The sequence below is a fragment of the Pseudorca crassidens genome, chromosome 3 (assembly GCF_039906515.1).
Source record: "Pseudorca crassidens isolate mPseCra1 chromosome 3, mPseCra1.hap1, whole genome shotgun sequence".
In the NCBI taxonomy this organism is placed as follows: Eukaryota; Metazoa; Chordata; class Mammalia; order Artiodactyla; family Delphinidae; genus Pseudorca; species Pseudorca crassidens.
This window is the reverse complement of record NC_090298.1, coordinates 35,042,230-35,060,564: the sequence shown is the minus strand read 5'-3', so window position 1 is coordinate 35,060,564 and position 18,335 is coordinate 35,042,230. Positions and strand designations below refer to the sequence as shown.

The 18,335-nt window shown below is 39.0% G+C and overlaps 1 protein-coding gene across 1 annotated transcript in view; it reads left to right on the top strand.

Moving 5' to 3' along the window:
* Positions 1-18,335, top strand: part of OXCT1 (3-oxoacid CoA-transferase 1) — a 144,851-nt gene that overhangs the window by 16,399 nt on the left and 110,117 nt on the right. The window contains exons 4-7 of the mRNA XM_067730602.1: positions 1,388-1,523; positions 4,844-4,993; positions 10,587-10,693; positions 13,102-13,162. Coding sequence (XP_067586703.1) covers positions 1,388-1,523; positions 4,844-4,993; positions 10,587-10,693; positions 13,102-13,162 — 454 coding nt within the window. The remainder of the gene's footprint in view (positions 1-1,387; positions 1,524-4,843; positions 4,994-10,586; positions 10,694-13,101; positions 13,163-18,335) is intronic.

Genomic DNA, 18,335 nt, shown 5'->3' with positions numbered 1-18,335 from the left:
CTACACGGGGCAGCTGCCCCAGGCTAGAGGTTGGAGAATGGATACAGAGGGACACATAGCAAATATCTAGCATGAAGACTTGATGATTTTCATTTTTATTACAAAGGAGCCAGTGAGGAGGGGGAAAGTGAAATCAAGCAATAAATTCATTTGACAAATGGTCAACAGATGTTTATGTAGAACCCTATCTGGAGGAAAAGTTTCCAAGAGAGATGGAAAGGCCAGTTCAAGGCCCCTAGACAAGATGTCTGGTATGTTTGAGGAACTGTAAGGAGGCCAGAAGAGGTAGAGAAGAGAGCAAAAAGGAAAATGGGAGGAGTGAGGTCAGAGGTGTGAAAGGGCATTCCATCCCATCCCAGGGGGTCTTGCAGTCCACTCTAGAGACATTTGCTTTTACTCTAAATAAATGGGTACCAAGGCAGGGTTTTGAGCAGAGCAGTGACATGATCTGACATATTTTATTTTATACTTGTGTTTTTGGCTGTCATTTTATGAGTAGATCGTAGCAGGCAGGATTAGAAACAAGAAAGGTTACTGCAGTGTCCGGGAAAGAGATGGGCCGGTCCCAGAGAGGGAGTGAGAAATGCTCAGATTCTGGATAGATTCTGAAGGTAGAGTAAGGATTTTCCAATAAAGTTGCTGTGGAATGTGTGTGTCAGAGATCACACCATGAGTTTTGTTCTGAAGTAGTGAGGATGGGGCTGCCATCAGATGAGTGAAGAAGGCTGCAGATGGAGCCGAATTGAGGGGAACAGAATTGTTTACCTGAAGAACTGAACGCCTAGCTAGATAGTAATTAGCAGTAGGTAAAAAACAAACAAAAAACGTAAAGCGTTTTGTGTAATGTTTTGCAAGACCGACTTTTTAGTGATTTGTAGCCCTCTAGTGGACAAGTGTGTTATCAATCTTCAGGGAATTTTCACATCTCAAAAATGCACTCTTGAAAATACTTGTTATTTAGGCTTTAGTTTTCTTTTGAACCAAGTAAGAATAAATCATGCAGGTATTTCTTTTACACTCATGGTGGGTGGGAAATGTTATTAGATTCAATATTGGAAGCTAGGACTATAAAACAAGTCTATCAGGAGGTTGACAGTTACCTGTTACCTGAACTACTTTAAGGTATTCAGTGTGTCAGGACAGTTGGGGGGAGGTTAGAGGCTTGGAAATGCATTCTGAGAATTAGGAAAGAGTTAGTTGAGCGGGAATGGCCACTTGTGGGCATGAGAATGAGGAGGGAGAGCGAAGTCGAAGTTGGGAGAAAAGGAGGTTGTCAGGAGACATGTGAGTGGTTTGTCATATAAAATTTCAAGTTTTTGAATGTAAGTGAGATTAATATTCTATCAGATGTCCCTTTGATTGTAAGCTGCTTGCATTTTCCTTCTAGGGTTGACAACTTTGGTTTGGGCCTTTTACTTCGATCCAAGCAGATAAAACGCATGGTCTCTTCGTATGTGGGTGAAAATGCAGAATTTGAACGACAGTATTTATCTGGTGAATTAGAAGTAGAGCTGACACCTCAGGTAAAAAAATTTTTTTTTTTTTTACAATACTAATTTATTTTAAAATATACCTTTTTCCTCCTAGAAATTTCATTGTGTAAGAGAGGTAAGGTAGAATGATCTTTTGCCAAACCAAGGAATTGTGTTTATAGGTCATACCTCTTGCTTGCTAGGGAACTATTTTGTTGCTGTGCACTGAAAAAGAAGGTGAAAATATCTAGGCTTCAGGATAAAATTTTAAGTTTGGCACTATAATGTATATTTCATTGGAGCATGCAAAAGAAATTGCTGGGATGTTTGATGATTGTCCTAAAAGTCAATTCCTATGAATCACAGAATTAGAAATTTGTGGGGAATCTGGTCTTGCTGAGACATAGGACAGTAAAGGCCATGGAGGGACTACATCACAGACTAAGTGCTGGGATCAGAGCCCAGGTGTCTAGAGAGCTGATGCCATTACAAAGGAAGCAGTGATTGCAATTAATCTAGCAAGTTTCTGCTCACTTTATACACCATTTCCTCTCCTAACTGATTGAAGAGTTTGTCACTGAGCAAAGTTTTTGAAGCCATATGAGTAAAACAAGGGTCTATAGGTTGTATACATTACTTTCCATTTTGACATGGTCTGCCTTCATCTCTGAAACTGAGCCCACCACACTGCTTCATTTTGTCAACAGAATGTATTATTACCACTAACTTCATCAAATTGGTAATAATGTAATATAGCAGAATTTTTAAAAATTCAATCATTAAATCAATGTATATGCTTATCTGGAGAGAGCAGGCATGGGAGAACTGTTTTTTCTACTCGAAGCTTCACAGTGATTTTCCAAGTCACACCTGATCACTCTACAGTGTTGGCACCTGTGCCTCTCATAGCATTACACATGCTTGATTTATCCAATCTTCATTTAAAGTTTTTTGAGAATAACAAAAGGTGTACTATCTTCATCGCTTGTTCCACTTTTACAAAATACCACAGACTGGGTGGCTTAGAAAAGAGAAATTTATTTCTCACTGTTATGGTGGCTGAGAAGTACAAGATCAAGGTACAGGCTGATTTGGTTCTTGGTGGGGGGAGGGGAGAGAGGGAGAGGGACAGTGAGAGGCAGAGGGAGAGTACGTGCAAGTGAGTGCTCTAGGGTCTCTTATTACAAGGACACTAATCCTCTTTGATCAGGGCCCCACCTTTATGACCTCATTTAACCTTGTCGCACGTTGGGGGTTAGGGCTTCAACATGTGAATTTTGGGAGCGGGGGGGAACACAAATCCGTCCATAGCATATAGTTTTCATCTTCACATTATAGTTTGAGGTAACATAGCCTTTGAGTTTGGAGCTATTGAAAATTAACTTTACAATTACCTTTTTTATCTTTTTTTTTCTTTTTTTGACTGTGCTGGGTCTTCGTTGCGGTACGTGGGCTTGTCTAGTTGTGGCACACGCGCTCTAGAGTGCGCAGGCTCAGTAGTTGCAGCACACGGGCTTCTCTCTAGTTGTGGCGCATGGGCTTAGTTGCCCCATGGCATGTGGGATCTTAGTTCCCTTACCGGGGATCGAACCTGCGTCCCCTGCATTGGAAGGTGGATTCTTAACCACTGGACCACCAGGGAAGTCCCTGCCTTTTTTTTATCTTTTGCATCATCCCTTATTTTGTCAGAGGGCATATACATGGGAAAGGAACTTCCTTAATATTTCTTTCACATTCTTCCTTTAAGCTGAAAGAAGTCAGAATTTCCTGCCCCAGTTTAGTGGTGCATGAGTAAACATTGGCTCTAGGAACTCGTTTTGCAGCCTGAGAGCCAGGGAGGAAGTGCTGATGAAGTGGTAGGGATTAGGACTCCCTTGGGGGTTGGATGTGGGGTCTTGGTGGTACCTGCAGGGGGCCTGTATGTGGCAATAGTCGATTTTCATGCCTTTGCCCAGTTGGACAAAGAGGAGTATAGTATTCAGGGAGGGTGGACATAAAAAATATTTTAAAGTAGGGAGTGTTATTATGGTTGTTTTGATGATTTAATTTTTGTGGATGTTATTAACTTAAAATACCCAAAGTGCAGGGAAGAGTCACCTCTGTCCATCAGTTAGAACAGAGAACCAGGTATCTGGAAGGTTTTCATTTATGTCACAGGTCCATCCTTCCTCAGAATATCCCGCCTATTCCAAATGACTCAGTGTCTGAAATCCCAGCTGTTAGTCCCTTCTTTGAGTTTAGTATTTAAAGGCCCCAGTTCAAGTGGAAACTTGTTTTCAGGTTGGGACAATATTAACATACCATCATTAATATCTAAACCTAGGGAATTCCCTGGCAGTCCAGTGGTTAGGGCTCCATGCTTCCACTGCAGGGGGCACGGGTTCGGTCCCTGGTTGGGGAGCTCAGATCCCACAAGCCGCGTGACACAGCCAAAACAAAACAAAACAAAACAAAACAAAATCTGAACCTGTTCTTTTTTTTTTTTTTTGAACCTGTTCTTACTACTGGTTAGCTAGTCAGTTATCTAGTCTGAATATGATGTAGCTAGACCGTAACAAGATGTTTCACATTAGGGAGCGTGTCAGGAAACGTCCGGGTCCAGAGTTATTACCCTGTGGGAAAACCAGGTGGAAAGGCAGGTGGTGGTGGAAGAGCTGGGGAAATTAGGTTTGAAATCACTGATCCCTAGAAGGGGGACAAAGATGATCAGAAGAAGATACAAAAAAAACTTTACATATAGCTGTTCCTACTCTGAAACAAAATTTGAATCTCTCTTGGCTTTTTAAAAACCATTTTACCTGTATGTCGTACTCTTTGCCTAGCTTGAATTTTTCCTTAGTTAGATAATGTAATAGATAAAATACTTATGAGAATGGTTTAGAATAAACTCTAGATAGGTTTGAACGTTTTACATTATTATTATATAATCATAACATTGTTATTAAAGATAAGGTTCAGGCCATGCGTACATAGAGCACATAGTAAAACACAAAATTTAACTGTATGTTTTTTAATGTATACAGTTAAAGTTACATACTTCAGATTTGGAAATTTCTTTAAAAATACTACAGATAGACTGATGTAGAATGTGATGTCAAGAAACCAGTGGAGACATGGAAGCTGAAAGCACTAATATACAAATAAGCAGTTCCATTAAGAATTAAGGATTAAGGATAGAGAGGTTGTTGTCTAGAAAGAGAGTAACTGTTTTACATTGATATTCTAGCCTGCGGTAAACCAGTATGCACTGCTGGGTGTGGTTTAGATTGATAAACACCTAGAAAACAGGGATGGTGCCTGTAAGTGTTTCTGAGTCTGCAGACAGAAGTGTTTAATGGACTTCTGATGCAGTGTTGTTTTTTCACTTGTAGGGCACGCTTGCAGAGAGGATTCGTGCAGGTGGGGCTGGAGTTCCTGCATTTTACACCAGCACAGGGTATGGGACCCTAGTGCAAGAAGGAGGGTCACCGATCAAATACAACAAAGATGGCAGCATTGCCATTGCCAGTAAGCCAAGAGAGGTAAGAAAGCTGGATATCTCTATCAGCACAGGATTCCAGGTGGACTCGTTGGGTAACTAAGTATAAAACCACACCTGTTGGGCTTCCCTTCCCTTCCCTTACTGCGCCAACCACTGTTGGGCGCAGTGGTTGAGAGTCTGCCTGCCGATGCAGGGGACGCGGGTTCGTGCCCCGGTCCGGGAGGATCCCACGTGCCACGGAGCTGCCGGGCCCGTGAGCCATGGCCGCTGAGCCTGCGCGTCCGGAGCCTGTGCTCAGCAACGGGAGAGGCCACAACAGTGAGAGGCCCACATACAGCAAAAAAAACAAAAAAACAAAAAAACAAAACACATCTGTGTGAGAACACTGTCATTCCTTCCGTAATGTAAACATGTTAGGTAAAATTTCTAGCTAAAACTGAGCATCTGCTAGTAACTTAAATCACATAGAGAGACCAGAATAAATAAATGAGAAGAAAAGAATCTGTAATCCATAGAAGAGGTACAAGTCAAGATTAGTTTTATGGTAAGTTTTAAGAAATTTAGGAGCATTTATAATTGCTGATTATGTTTATGTGGAAAATAGAGTAAATGTATGCTATATATGGTATTAAACTCTTCATGCTCAGGCCCCTTCTGGATGTGATTGAAGGGGGAGAAAAAAGCCAAAGAAATCACAAGTTTGTCTACAATCTTAAAAAGCGGGGGCAGTTATAACTATATAATGGAACAGAGGGTTCATATTATCTCCTTTGTCCTTCATTTTGTATACTGGACCTATTTGAATAACTGAATAACTTAGTTTTATTTAAAGTGCTAGATAGGATGGGGTATCTTTATACTGGGTAACTTCACTCACATATTAGAAAAGAATAGGGACTTACCTGGCAATCCAGTGGTTAAGACTTCGCCTTCCAATGCAGGGGGTGTGGGTTCAATTCCTGGTGGGGGAACTAAGATCCCACATGCCTCACGGCCAAAAAACCAAAACATAAAACAGAAGCAATACTGTAACAAATTCAATGAAGACTTTAAAAATAGTCCACGTCAAAAAAATCTTTTTTTAAAAAAAAAGAAAAGAAAAGAACTCTAGATATAGGTATTTGAGATCCTCAGGTTTGAGCCAGTTTTTAAAATGACACATGCCAGCTGTATTTTTAGTGTCTTTCCCTTCTCCCTGCCCACATGGCTCATGAGCATTAACAAATGTTGCAGAAATGCTGAGCTTATCTCTGAAGCGAAAATTTAGTAAATCAAGGGCTTTTATCACCTTTCTGCTTATAGGGATGTTAGCTCTGCACGTCCGTGTTTTGAGGGAAGATAAAGGTCATGCCCTTGTCCCCTGCTGTCCAGTGTTTATCCAGCAGCGTCCTCCATCTGGAGCTTTGCCTTTCTGATTAGAGTGACCTATATTGACCCAAAGCTTTTGTTAATACGCTATCTTGCTTCTTTCTTTACCGCCTAATTAGGTTTAAAAAGTTTTTGACAAAGTAAAGGACAGGAACCTAATTATTAAGATGGATCTTGGTTAATATAGATAAAGATGCCTGGCAAAATCGGGTGAATGCTTTGAGAGCTTGCTAGAAGTTACAGCATTAACTCTCCTGGTGAAAACATAGGATAGACTAGAATCTGTTCTGAATGCCTGGGTTCATCTCAGGAGGTGTAGGAATCTAGCAGTTTTGTCATTTTGTCTGCATCCCCTAGGAATACAACAGTAATTTCTTGAAATGATTCTTGCTAGCTCTTTGTTGTCCTCGACTACGGTGGGAAGAGGAAATGAGTGAATTCCTTAGGTCAGTGATAGTTATTGAGGACCTTCTGTTTGTCAAACACTGGTCTAAGCGTGGTGGAAAAAGGAGTGTTCTAGACCAAGTCCCCCTGACAAGGAACAAATAGACAAACAGACAATGTCAATACTGGAAGTGCTGTGAACACAAATCAAGTAGGGCAAAGGCAGAGAGGATGATGAGTGTGGTCAGGAAGGTGTGCTCCAGGCTGGGTCAGGGAAAACCTCTCTGAGTAGGTGACATTTGGTAGAGACCTGAATAAAATAGGAAATGAGCTGGGTGAAGATAATAGGTTTGTGCTCTAGTCAGAAGGAAGAGGAAGGACAGGGTCCCAGGGCAGGCTTGCCTCATGTGTGGAACAGCAGGGCAGTAAGACTGGAACAGAATGAATGAGGAGACAGTGGTAGGGTTGGAGGTTAAAGAGAGGCAGGAGCCAGACCACATGAGTTTGGCCTTTACTGACTGTGGTGAGAGGACAACAGAGTGTTTTGAATATGGTGGGACAGTGATGGGATCTGAGTTACATTTTGGAAAGAGCACCGTGGCTGTTGGGTAGTGAGTTTTTTTGCTCGAGACCCAACAGCAGAAGCAGGGAGACGGATGAAGAGGCTGTTGTATTATTCCAGGTGGGAGTGGAAGGTGGTTTAGACTAAGGTGGTAACAGTGGAATTTGTGAGAAGTGGTTGCAATTGGGAAATACGTTGATAGTAGAGCACAGGATTTACTGAGTAAGAAAAGACAAGAATCAAGCATGCTGCTTATTGAAAAGGGCCGAGCATGGGGGTAATCAAAGAGCTCTGCCTGGACTTGGTGCTTTTGAGACATTCACTAGCTTCCAAGAGGAGGTGTTCTGTAGGCTCGAGCTCAGCTCCAGGAGGGTTGAGAGCTGGGGTAGGAACTTTGGAGGCATCAGCACGTGGTGTTTAAATCCATGGGACTGGGGTTGGAGTGTAGACAGAGAACAGCTCTTCTGCCTTTAAGGATTTAGAAGAGGCCTGACATTGAAAAGTTGAAAAGAGGAAAGGGAGCAGCAAATAAGATGGGAAAGAGTGTCTAGTGAGTGGAGAGGAAACCCAGGGGAGTCCGGTGATTTGGAAGATGGGAACTTTTACAAAGGAGGGAGTGATCAACCATGTCAGAGTATGAAGAGGTTGGGTAAGAGGACTGGAAATTGACTGTTGGGTTTGGAAAGGTGGAAGTCATTGGTGACCTTAAACAGTGATTTTTCTGGAGAAGAGGATTTTTCTGGAATGGTGAAAATTTGACTGGAGTGGATTCAAGAAAGGACTGAAAGATGGGGAAGTGTAGACTCTGACGTGCATAACTCTTGCAAGTAAATATAACAGCTAGTTGGACAAAACCAATTCCTCCCCTGTTTTAAAATTTTAGAATAGTGAACACTTAGCAACTTCTGATGTGTAGACTCTTCAGGAAATTAGATAACTGGAATAGAAAGAAACGCCAATGTTTTTACTTTGCCCTGGCTTAGCATATATTTAGATGTATATGTAGTTCTCTAGATCTGTATGTAAAGGCCTCAGCTATCATCTCTGGTGATGGCTGAAATACATAAGACTTAAACTATATTGATGTGTAGGTTACAAATATCTTTCATATAATTTGTCTAAGTTCATATTCATATGATCCTCATTCATCAGTGATTCCCTAAATTCATTAAGCTTTTCTAACAGGAAAGTGGGATAATGTCTTTAAGGAAACTGTTCTTTAAGAAATGGTTCTGTTTTAGTGCAAATCAAAACTACAATGAGGTAGCACCTCACACTGGTCAGAATGGCCATCATCAAAAAGTCTATAAATAATAAATGGTGGAGAGGATGTAGAGAAAAGGGAACCCTCCTACACTGTTGGTGGGAATGTAAATTGGTGTAGCCACAATGGAAAACAGTATGGAGGTTCCTTAAAAAGCTAAAGGTAGAGTCACCATATGATCCAGCAATCCCACTCCTGGGCATATATCTGGAAAAGACAAAAACTCTAGTTCGAAAAGATACATGCACCCCAATGTTCATAGCAGCACTATTTACAATAGTCAAGACATGGAAGCAACCTAAATGTTCATCAACAGATGAATGGTTAAAGATGTGGTACATACATACAGTGGAATATTACTGAGCCATGAAAAGAAATGAAATAACCCCATTTTCAGCAACATGGATGGACCTAGAGATTATCATACTAAATGAAGGCAGACAGAGAAAGACAGATATCATATGATATCACTTATATGTGGAATCTAAAAAAATGATACAGATGAACTTATTTACAAAACAGAAATAGACTCATAGACATAGAAAACAAATTTATGGTTACCAAAAGGGAAAGCGAGGGAGAGGGATAAATTAGGAGTTTGGGATTAACATACACACACTACTATATATATATAAATAAACAAGAACCTACTGTATAACACAGGGAACTATATTTAGTATCTGTAATAACCTATAATAGAAAAGAATCTGAAAAAGAATATATATGTATATGTGTACATATATATGTCTGAACCACTTTGCTGCACACCTGAAACTAGCACAATACTGTAAATTAACTATAATTTTAAAAAAAAGAAAGAATTTCTTGTTTTAAACCACAGTTAAAGAAAAGTAAATGTACTGGAGCTTTCTCCAGCTTTCTATAAAATGCATGTAATTTGTCCACTAGGGGGCGCAGTAGGAATGAAAATGGAGTTTGGCCTTCAAATGGCTCCCATCTCCTGTGGTGATGGAGAGAGGTATTGACGTTGTTTCCCCTCTTCCTTTCAATTCCCAGAGCTAAGTCCCCATGAAGAAAAAAGGAACAAAATGCCGCGGCATAGTTTTGCTTTATGCGTCTTCTCCTCTCCCCTCCCATTTGCAGTAGAATTAAAAGTAAATAAACATACAAAAATCAATAGCCTTCCATTAGACCAGTAATGACAGAGAGAAGGTATAATAGAATAAAATATAACAGTCACAGTGGTATCAAAAACCAAGAAGCACCTATGAATAAAGCTGGAAAATATATACAAAGCCTTTTCTGAGGGAAAACTATGAAACTATTGAAGGAGGTAAAAGAAGACTTTAAAAAATGTAGGCCTATATTCTCACAGGTGGGAGGATATAGCATGTCAGTTCTCTACAAATTTTAGGAATCCCAATTAAAATCTCAACAGAGGATGATGGATTCATTAGAAGAGATGAATGGATTTTTATAACTATTTTAGGTAGGAAAACAGTGCATTGCCCATTTCATGCAACTTACATGGTTTTCTGGGGCTCTTTTTCGTGTTCAGTATGTAAATTATTCACACAAATAATAAAGTGAGTGCTAACACACACAGTCTATGCCTTAAGCATATGGAGCTTCCTCACAATTGCCAAGCTTCCTCTTGCTTCTGAGCCTTTGCACATGCTGCTCCCTCAGTGGACTCTTCACCATTTTTTTTTTTTTTTTTTTGCGGTACGCGGGCCTCTCACTGCTGTGGCCTCTCCCGTTGCGGAGCACAGGCTCCGGACGCGCCGGCTCAGCGGCCATGGCTCACAGGCCCAGCCGCTCCGCGGCATGTGGGATCTTCCCGGACCGGGGCACGAACCCGCGTCTCCTGCATCGGCAGGCGGACTCTCAACCACTGTGCCACCAGGGAAGCCCCTCTTCACCATTTTGACAAAGCCCTGGTTGCCTGCACTACTCTTCCTTGAAGTTTCAGTTTAGATCTCTCCCTCTTTTCTAACTAGGCTTGTATCCTTATTATCTGCCTCTATCAGAGCAGGGAGCACAACCAAACAAGACCTCTGCAGATCCTGACAATGCCCTCTTTGTCTCTTGCAGGTGAGGGAGTTTAATGGTCAACATTTTATTTTGGAGGAAGCAATCACAGGGGATTTCGCTTTGGTGAAAGCGTGGAAGGCAGACCGAGCAGGAAATGTGATTTTCAGGTAATATAATGGTTTTAAAAAATGTTAAATGTAATGCATTTCAGCAACTTTATATTTCCGAAATTATGATTACAAAATGGATATCTTGATGTGTTTGGTATTTAAAAATTTATTTTAAAAATGGCTTAAAATCAAACACACCTGTGTGTGTGTATATAGGTGGGTGCAGAACCATTGCTCTGCAGTCTTGCTGGTTTGATGCACTTGAGGACATCTGTTCTGATTGGTTGGTACCCATGGTGCACTGTTTGTTAACTATTTGAATCTGTATATCCTTGTATATAGTCACATACAAATTATTTTTGCCCGTGTACTTTAGTTGCCAAAACTAGTTACAGTGTTGTGACATGCTTAAAAAATGTGACTAAAGCACACAATTATATTTAATTTTGACAGTGTTATTTATATGAATTGTCTTAAAATGCCTGTTACTTTGATATTATGGAAAAATATTGCTAATAATCACTTAGGTCAGTTCTTTTCCAGGCCTATTGGTGTCTTCTAGGAAATGCTTATAAAGATTATGTCTGGAAAGTTGGTTACCCTTAATAATGTTTAACTTTCATTCTCGTTATCTAGGTAGCCACAGATATTAAGCCACTTAATAGATTTCAATATCTTTTGATTACCCTAAGCATACTAAATACCAAGTTTTAGTATCTTGGATTTATGGATTATATAGTTGTTTTTGCAAATTGTGCCATGTTTGAATATACTCATAAAAGTTTTTCAAAATGTTTGGTCTTGAAGACGTCACCTGTTAGGTTACAGAAATACTTGTCTTTCTCATAATACTGGCCTTTTCCTGCTTTTAGTTAGTGATATTTTTTATCTTTACCAAATGCAGCTTTGGTATAATCACAATTAAATTACCAGTGGTCACTTTCATGTTTTTGTTCATTTCTGAAGATCTTCTATGACATTAATACTGTATTTGATTTCTTGAATTTAGCCAATTTTTTGGTTCATTTGTTTTTGTTTTGTTTTTGTTTTTTTGTCCGGGCCACAGCATATGAGATCTTAGTTCCCCAACTAGGAATCGAACCCGTGCCCCCTGCGGTGGAAGTGTGGGTCTTAACCACCGGACCACCAGGGAAGTCCCGGGATTTAGCCAATTTTTGATATTATAACTAATTTTGGCAATTACAGAGGACATTTTGAATGATGTCTACCTTATTTGACACCTTGATGTAATGCTTGCAAAGCTTAGTTGTTGTTTTTTTTTAAAGATTAATGAAATTGTATAGTAGCAAATGGAAATGAATTATTTAAAGTATTTCCATGAGTTTATCCTGTGCTTTATTGCCTGTTATCTAAAGACTGCACAAGGGCTATTCTGAGTACAGACCTTATGCCTGTAGTTTCTGCTCAGTAGCCATTGAGCTTTGATGTGAAATGAGAGTGTTTGTCCCCAGTGGTCAGGTGACCTAGATTCTTAAGATACTGACTTCTAGGCTGACCTTCACGTTTAGTGGGACAACTGGTACAGAGGTCTGTCTAGGCCATTGTTAGAGTGGGCAGGCTCTGCATGCCTGCACCTCAGGCCACTCTGCCCTTGGAGCTTTTGATGCTGGACGTCTGGTGGAATCCAACACGGTAACTTGTCAAAGTACACAAGGATTCCTCTCTTGAGGACACACCTATCCTTGAATCCAAGTGAAAGAAACATTGGTGTCACAAAGAGCTGTTAAGGCATAGCTGTGAATTTCTCTTTACCAAAGAATTTTCCCTATCAATTTACACTCTCAGAAACAAAAATACATTAAAATTTTTATAATTAGAGGAAGTGCATTAATTTAGGAACTTGGGAATGCAGAACCATCAGAAAAATTGGCCGCTTCTTAAAATTTTTCACTTCAGGGTCTGATGGGGGGCTTGTAGCTTTAAAAATTTCATTAGAAGTTGGTTCTCCACACTGATCTTTACGACTCACAAATCACCCATGAATGTTTCAGTTAATTTCAGCAATAGGTTTCTTTAATAGGAGTATAATTACTATACCTTCTCATATAAAGCACTTGCTACTTTTCTTAATATTTTAACAAGAGCAAGCTTAGTGAAATATTTAAGTATAAAACAAAGTGGCATCTCAGGTAAAAGACTTAGAGATATTAGTTTTAGAGTAGATTTATTAATATCCATTTTATTTTTCTGCGTATAACTATGTTGAATATGAAAAGTATTCCCTCTTTCTCTTAACCCCATAAAAAGCTATATAATTGAATGAGGTGACCATCGTACTGTTTTTGTTTATAAAATTGCTATAGAACTTATCAAAAATATGATACACTCTTTTAAAAAGATTCACAAAGTCTTGGTTTACAGAAATTCTTTTAATCTATAATTAAAGCTGAGAGAGACACTTATTTTTGCCCTTCTTTCTCCACTTCCTTATTCCTCTAATGTAGGAAAAGTGCAAGGAATTTCAACTTGCCGATGTGCAAAGCTGCAGAAACCACAGTGGTGGAGGTAAGAGAAGAGGTTATTTCTGATTTCCTGTTGTTAATTTTCAAAGTTGATGTTATGTATTAGTTCAAGAAAAAGTACAATGGTTCATTTGTTTTCATGAAGGGGGGCAAACAATAACCACTTTTTCATTTTGGATGTTGAAGGATTCTATTTAAATATATCATAGTTGAAGGTTTGCTGGAACGTGAGCTTTCTGGTTAGCTATGGTCTCACTAGAACACTTTGTTTGGGAATCAAGCTATTAAGCTGACCAGCTCATAAAAGTCTTTTGGTACTTGAGTAAAGTGGACCTTCTTGGGTGAAGTCTCCAGATGAAATTTTTTTTTCACTTTTTTCTTTTTTTAATTTAATTTAATTTTTTTTTATACAACAGGTACTTATTAGTTATCTATTTTATACATATTAGTGTATATATGTCAATCCCAATCTCCCAATTCATTCCCCCTGCTTTCCCCCCTTGGTGTCCTTAGGTTTGTTCTCTGCATCTGTGTCTCTATTTCTGCCTGGCAAACTGGTTCATTTGTACTGTTTTTCTAGGTTCCACATATATGCGTTAATATATGATATTTGTTTTCCTCTTTCTGACTTACTTCACTCTGTATGACAGTCTCTAGGTCCATCCGCTCTCTACAAATGACCCAATTTTGTTCCTTTCTATGGCTGAGTAATATTCTATTGTAAATATGTAACACATCTTCTTTATCCATTCTTCTGTCAGTGGGCATTTAGGTTGCTTCCATGACCTGGCTATTGTAAATAGTGCTGCAGTGAACATTGGGGTGCATCTGTCCTTTGAATTATGGTTTTGTCTGGGTATATGCCCAGTAGTGGAATTGCTGGGTCTTAAGGTAATTCTATTTTTAGTTTTTTAAGGAAATTCCATACTGTTCTCCATCGTGGCTGTATCAGTTGACATTCCCATCAACAGTGTAAGAGGGTTCCCTTTTCTCCACATACTCTCCAGTATTAGTTTTTTGTAGATTTTCTGATGATGGCCATTCTGACCTGTGTGAGGTGACACCTCATTGCAGTTTTTTTGTTTTTGTTTTTGTTTTTTTTCTGCGGTATGCAGTCCCCTCACTGTTGTGGCCTCTCCCGTTGTGGAGCACAGGCTCCAGACGTGCAGGCTCAGCAGCCATGGCTCACGGGCCCAGCCACTCCGTGGCATGTGGAATCTTCCTGGACCAGGGCACGAACCTGTGTCCCCTGCATCGGCAGGCAGACTCTCAACCACTGCGCCACCAGGGAAGCCCCTCATTGCAGTTTTGATTTGCATTTCTCTTATAATTAGTGATGTTAACCAGCTTTTTGTGTGCCTCTTGGCCACCTGTATGTCTTCTTTGGAGAAATGTCTATTTAGGTTTTCTGCCCATTTTTTGATTGGGTTGTTTGTTTTTTTAATATTGAGCTGCATGAGCTGTTTATATATTTTGGAGATTAATCCTTTGTCCATTGTTTCTTTTGCAAATATTTTCTCCCATTCTGAGGGTTGTCTTTTTGTCTTGTTTATAGTTTCCTTTGCTGTGAAAAAGCTTTTAAGTTTCGTTAGGTTCCATTTGTTTATTTTTGTTTTTATTTCCATTTCTCTAGGAGGTGGGTCAAAAAACATATTGCTGTAATTTATGTCAGAGTGTTCTATGTTATCCTCTAAGAGCTTTAGTGTCTGGTCTTACATTTACGTGTTTAATCCATTTTGAGTTTATTTTTGTGTGTGGTGTTAGGGAGTGTTCTAATCTCATTCTTTTACATGTAGCTGTCTGGTTTTCCCAGTACCACTTACTGAAGAGACTGTCTTTTCTCCATGTATATCCTTGCCTCCTTTGTCATAGATTAGTTGACCATAGGTGCGTGGGTTTATCTCTGGGCTTTCTCTCCTGTTCTATTGATCTATATTTCTGTTTTTGTGCCAGTACCATATTGTCTTGATTACTGTAGCTTTGTAGTATAGTCTGAAGTCAGGGAGTCTGATTCCTCCAGCTCCGTTTTTTCCCCTCAAGGTTGCTTTGTCTATTCTGGGTCTTTTGTGACTCCATACAAATTTTAAGATTTTTTGTTCTAGTTCCATAAAAAATGCCATTGGTAATTTGATAGGGATTGCATTGAATCTGTAGATTGCTTTGGGTAGTATAGTCATTTTCACAATATTGATTCTTCCAGTCCAAGAACATGGTATATCTCTCCATCTGTTTGTGTTGTCTTTGATTTCTTTCATCAGTGTCTTATAGTTTTCTGAGTACAGGTCTTTTACCTCCTTAGGTAGGTTTGTTCTTAGGTATTTTGTTCTTTTTGTTGTAATGGTGAATGGGATTGTTTCCTTAATTTCTCTTTTTGATCTTTCATTGTTAGTGTATAGGACTGCAAGAGATTTCTGTGCATTAATTTTGTATCCTGCAACTTTACCAGCTTCATTGATTAGCTCTAGTAGTTTTCTGGTGGCATCTTTAGGATTGTCTATGAATAATATCATGTCATTTGCAAACCGTGACAGTTGTACTTCTTCTTTTCCAATTTGTATTCCTTTTATTTGTTTTTCTTCTCTGATTGCTGTGGCTAGGACTTCCAAAACTATGTTGAGTAATAGCGGTGAGAGTGGATATCCTTGTCTTGTTCCTGATCGTAGAGGAAATGCTTTCAGTTTTTCACCATTGAGAATGATGTTTGCTCTGGGTTTGTCATATATGGCCTTTATTATATTGAGGTTGTTTCCCTCTATGCCCACTTTGTGGAGAGCTTTTATCATAAATGGATGTTGAATTTGTCAAAAGCTTTTTCTGTATCTATCGAGATGATCATATGGTTCTTATTCTTCAATTTGTTAATATGGTGTATCACATTGATTGATTTGCATATATTGAAGAATCCTTGCATCTCTGGGATAATTCCCACTTGATCGTGGTGTATGATCCTTTTAATGTGTTGTTGGATTCTGTTTGCTAGTATTTTGTTGAGGGTTTTTGCATTTATATTCATCAGTGATATTGGTCTGTAATTTTCTTTTTTTGTAGTATCTTTGTCTGGTTTTGGTATCAGGGTGATGGTGGCCTTATAAAGTGAGTTTTGGAGTGTTCCTTCCTCTGCTGTATTTTGGAAGAGTTTGAGAAGGATGGGTGTTAGCTCTTCTCTAAATGTTTGATAGCATTCACCTGTGAAGCCATCTGGTCCTGGACTTTTGTTTGTTGGAAGATTTTTAATCCCAGTTTCAATTTCATTACTTGTGATTGGTCTGTTCATATTTTCTATTTCTTCCTGGTTCAGTCTTGGAAGGTTATACCTTTCTAAGAATCTGTCCATTTCTTCCAGGTCATCCATTTAATTGGCAAAGTGTTGCTTGTAGTAGTCTCTTATGATGCTCTGTATTACTGTGGTGTCCGTTGTAACTTCTCCTTTTTCATTTCTAATTTTATTGATTTGAGTCCGCCCCTCTTTTTCTTGTTGAGTTTGGCTAAAGATTTATCAATTTTGTTTATCTTCCCAAAGAACCACCTTTTAGTTTTATTGATCTTTGCTATTCTTTTCTTTGTATCTATTTCTTTTATTTCTGCTCTGATCTTTATGATTTCTTTCCTTCTACTAACTTTGGGGTTTGTTTGTTCTTCTTTCTCTAGTTACTTGTAAGGTTAGATGGTTTATTTGAGATGTTTGTTGTTTCTTGAGGTAGGCTTGTATTACTATATACTTCCCTCTTAGAACTGCTTTTGCTGCATCCCATAGGGTTTGGATCGTCATGTTTTTGTTGTCAATTGTCTCTAGTTATTTTTTATTTCCTCTTTGATTTCTTCAATGATCTCTTGGTTATTTAGTAACATATTTTTTAGCCTCCATGTGTTAATGCTTTTTACGTTTTTCTCCCTGTAACTTATTTCCAGTCTCATAGTGTTGTGATTGGAAAAGATGCTTGATATGATTTCAGTTTTCTTAAATTTACTGAGGCTTTATTTGTGACCCAAGACGTGATCAATCTATCCTGGAGAATGTTCCGTGTGCACTTGAGAAGAAAGTGTAATCTGCTGTTTTTGGATGGAATGTCCTATAAATATCGATTAAATCTATCTGGTCTATTGTGTCATTTAAAGCTTGTGTTTCCTTATTCATTTTCTGTTTGGATGATCTGTCCATTGGTGTAAGTGAGGTGTTAAAGTCCCCCACTATTGTGTTACTGTTGATTTCCTCTTTTATAGCTGTTAGCAGTTGCCTTATGTATTGAGGTGCTCCTATCTTGGGTGCATATATATTTATAATTGTTATATCTTCTTCTTGGATTGATCCCTTGATCATTATGTAGTGTCCTTCCTTGTCTCTTGTAACATTCTTTATTTTAAAGTCTATTTTATCAGATATGAGTACTGCTATTCCAGCTTTCTTTTGATTTCTATTTGCATGGAATATCTTTTTCCGTCCCCTCACTTTGAGTCTGTATGTGTCCCTAGGTCTGAAGTGGGTCTCCTGTAGACAGCATATATATGGGTGTTGTTTTTGTTTCCACTCAGTGAGCCTGTGTCTTTTGTTGGAGCATTTAATCCATTCACGTTTAAGGTAATTTTCGATATGTATGTTCCTATTACCATTTTCTTGATTGTTATGGGTTTGTTTTTGTAGGTCCTTTTCTTCTCTTGTGTTTCCCACTTAGAGAAGTTCCTTTAGCATTTGTTGTAGAGCTAGTTTGGTTGTGCTGAATTCTGTTAGCTTTTGCTTGTCTGTAAAGCTTTTGATTTCTCCATTGAATTCAAATGAGATCCTTACTGGGTAGAGTAATCATGGTTGTAGGCTCTTCCCTTTCATCACTTTAAATATATCGTGCCACTCCCTTCTGGCTTGTAGAGTTTCTGCTGAGAAATCAGCTCTTAAACTTATGGGAGTTTCCTTGTATGTTATTTGTCGGTTTTCCCTCGTTTTTAATAATTTTTCTTTGTCTTTAATTTTTCTCAGTTTGATTACTATGTGTCTTGGCGTGTTTCTGCTTGGGTTTATCCTGCCTGGGACTCTCCGTGCTTCCTGGACTTGGGTGGCTATTTCCTTCCCATGTTAGGGAAGTTTTCGACTCTAATCTCCTTAAATATTTTCTCGGGTCCTCTCTCTCTCTTCTCCTTCTGGGATCCCTATAATGCAAATGTTGGTGCATTTAATGTTGTCCCAGAGGTCTCTTAGGCTGTATTCATTTCTTTTCATTCTTTTT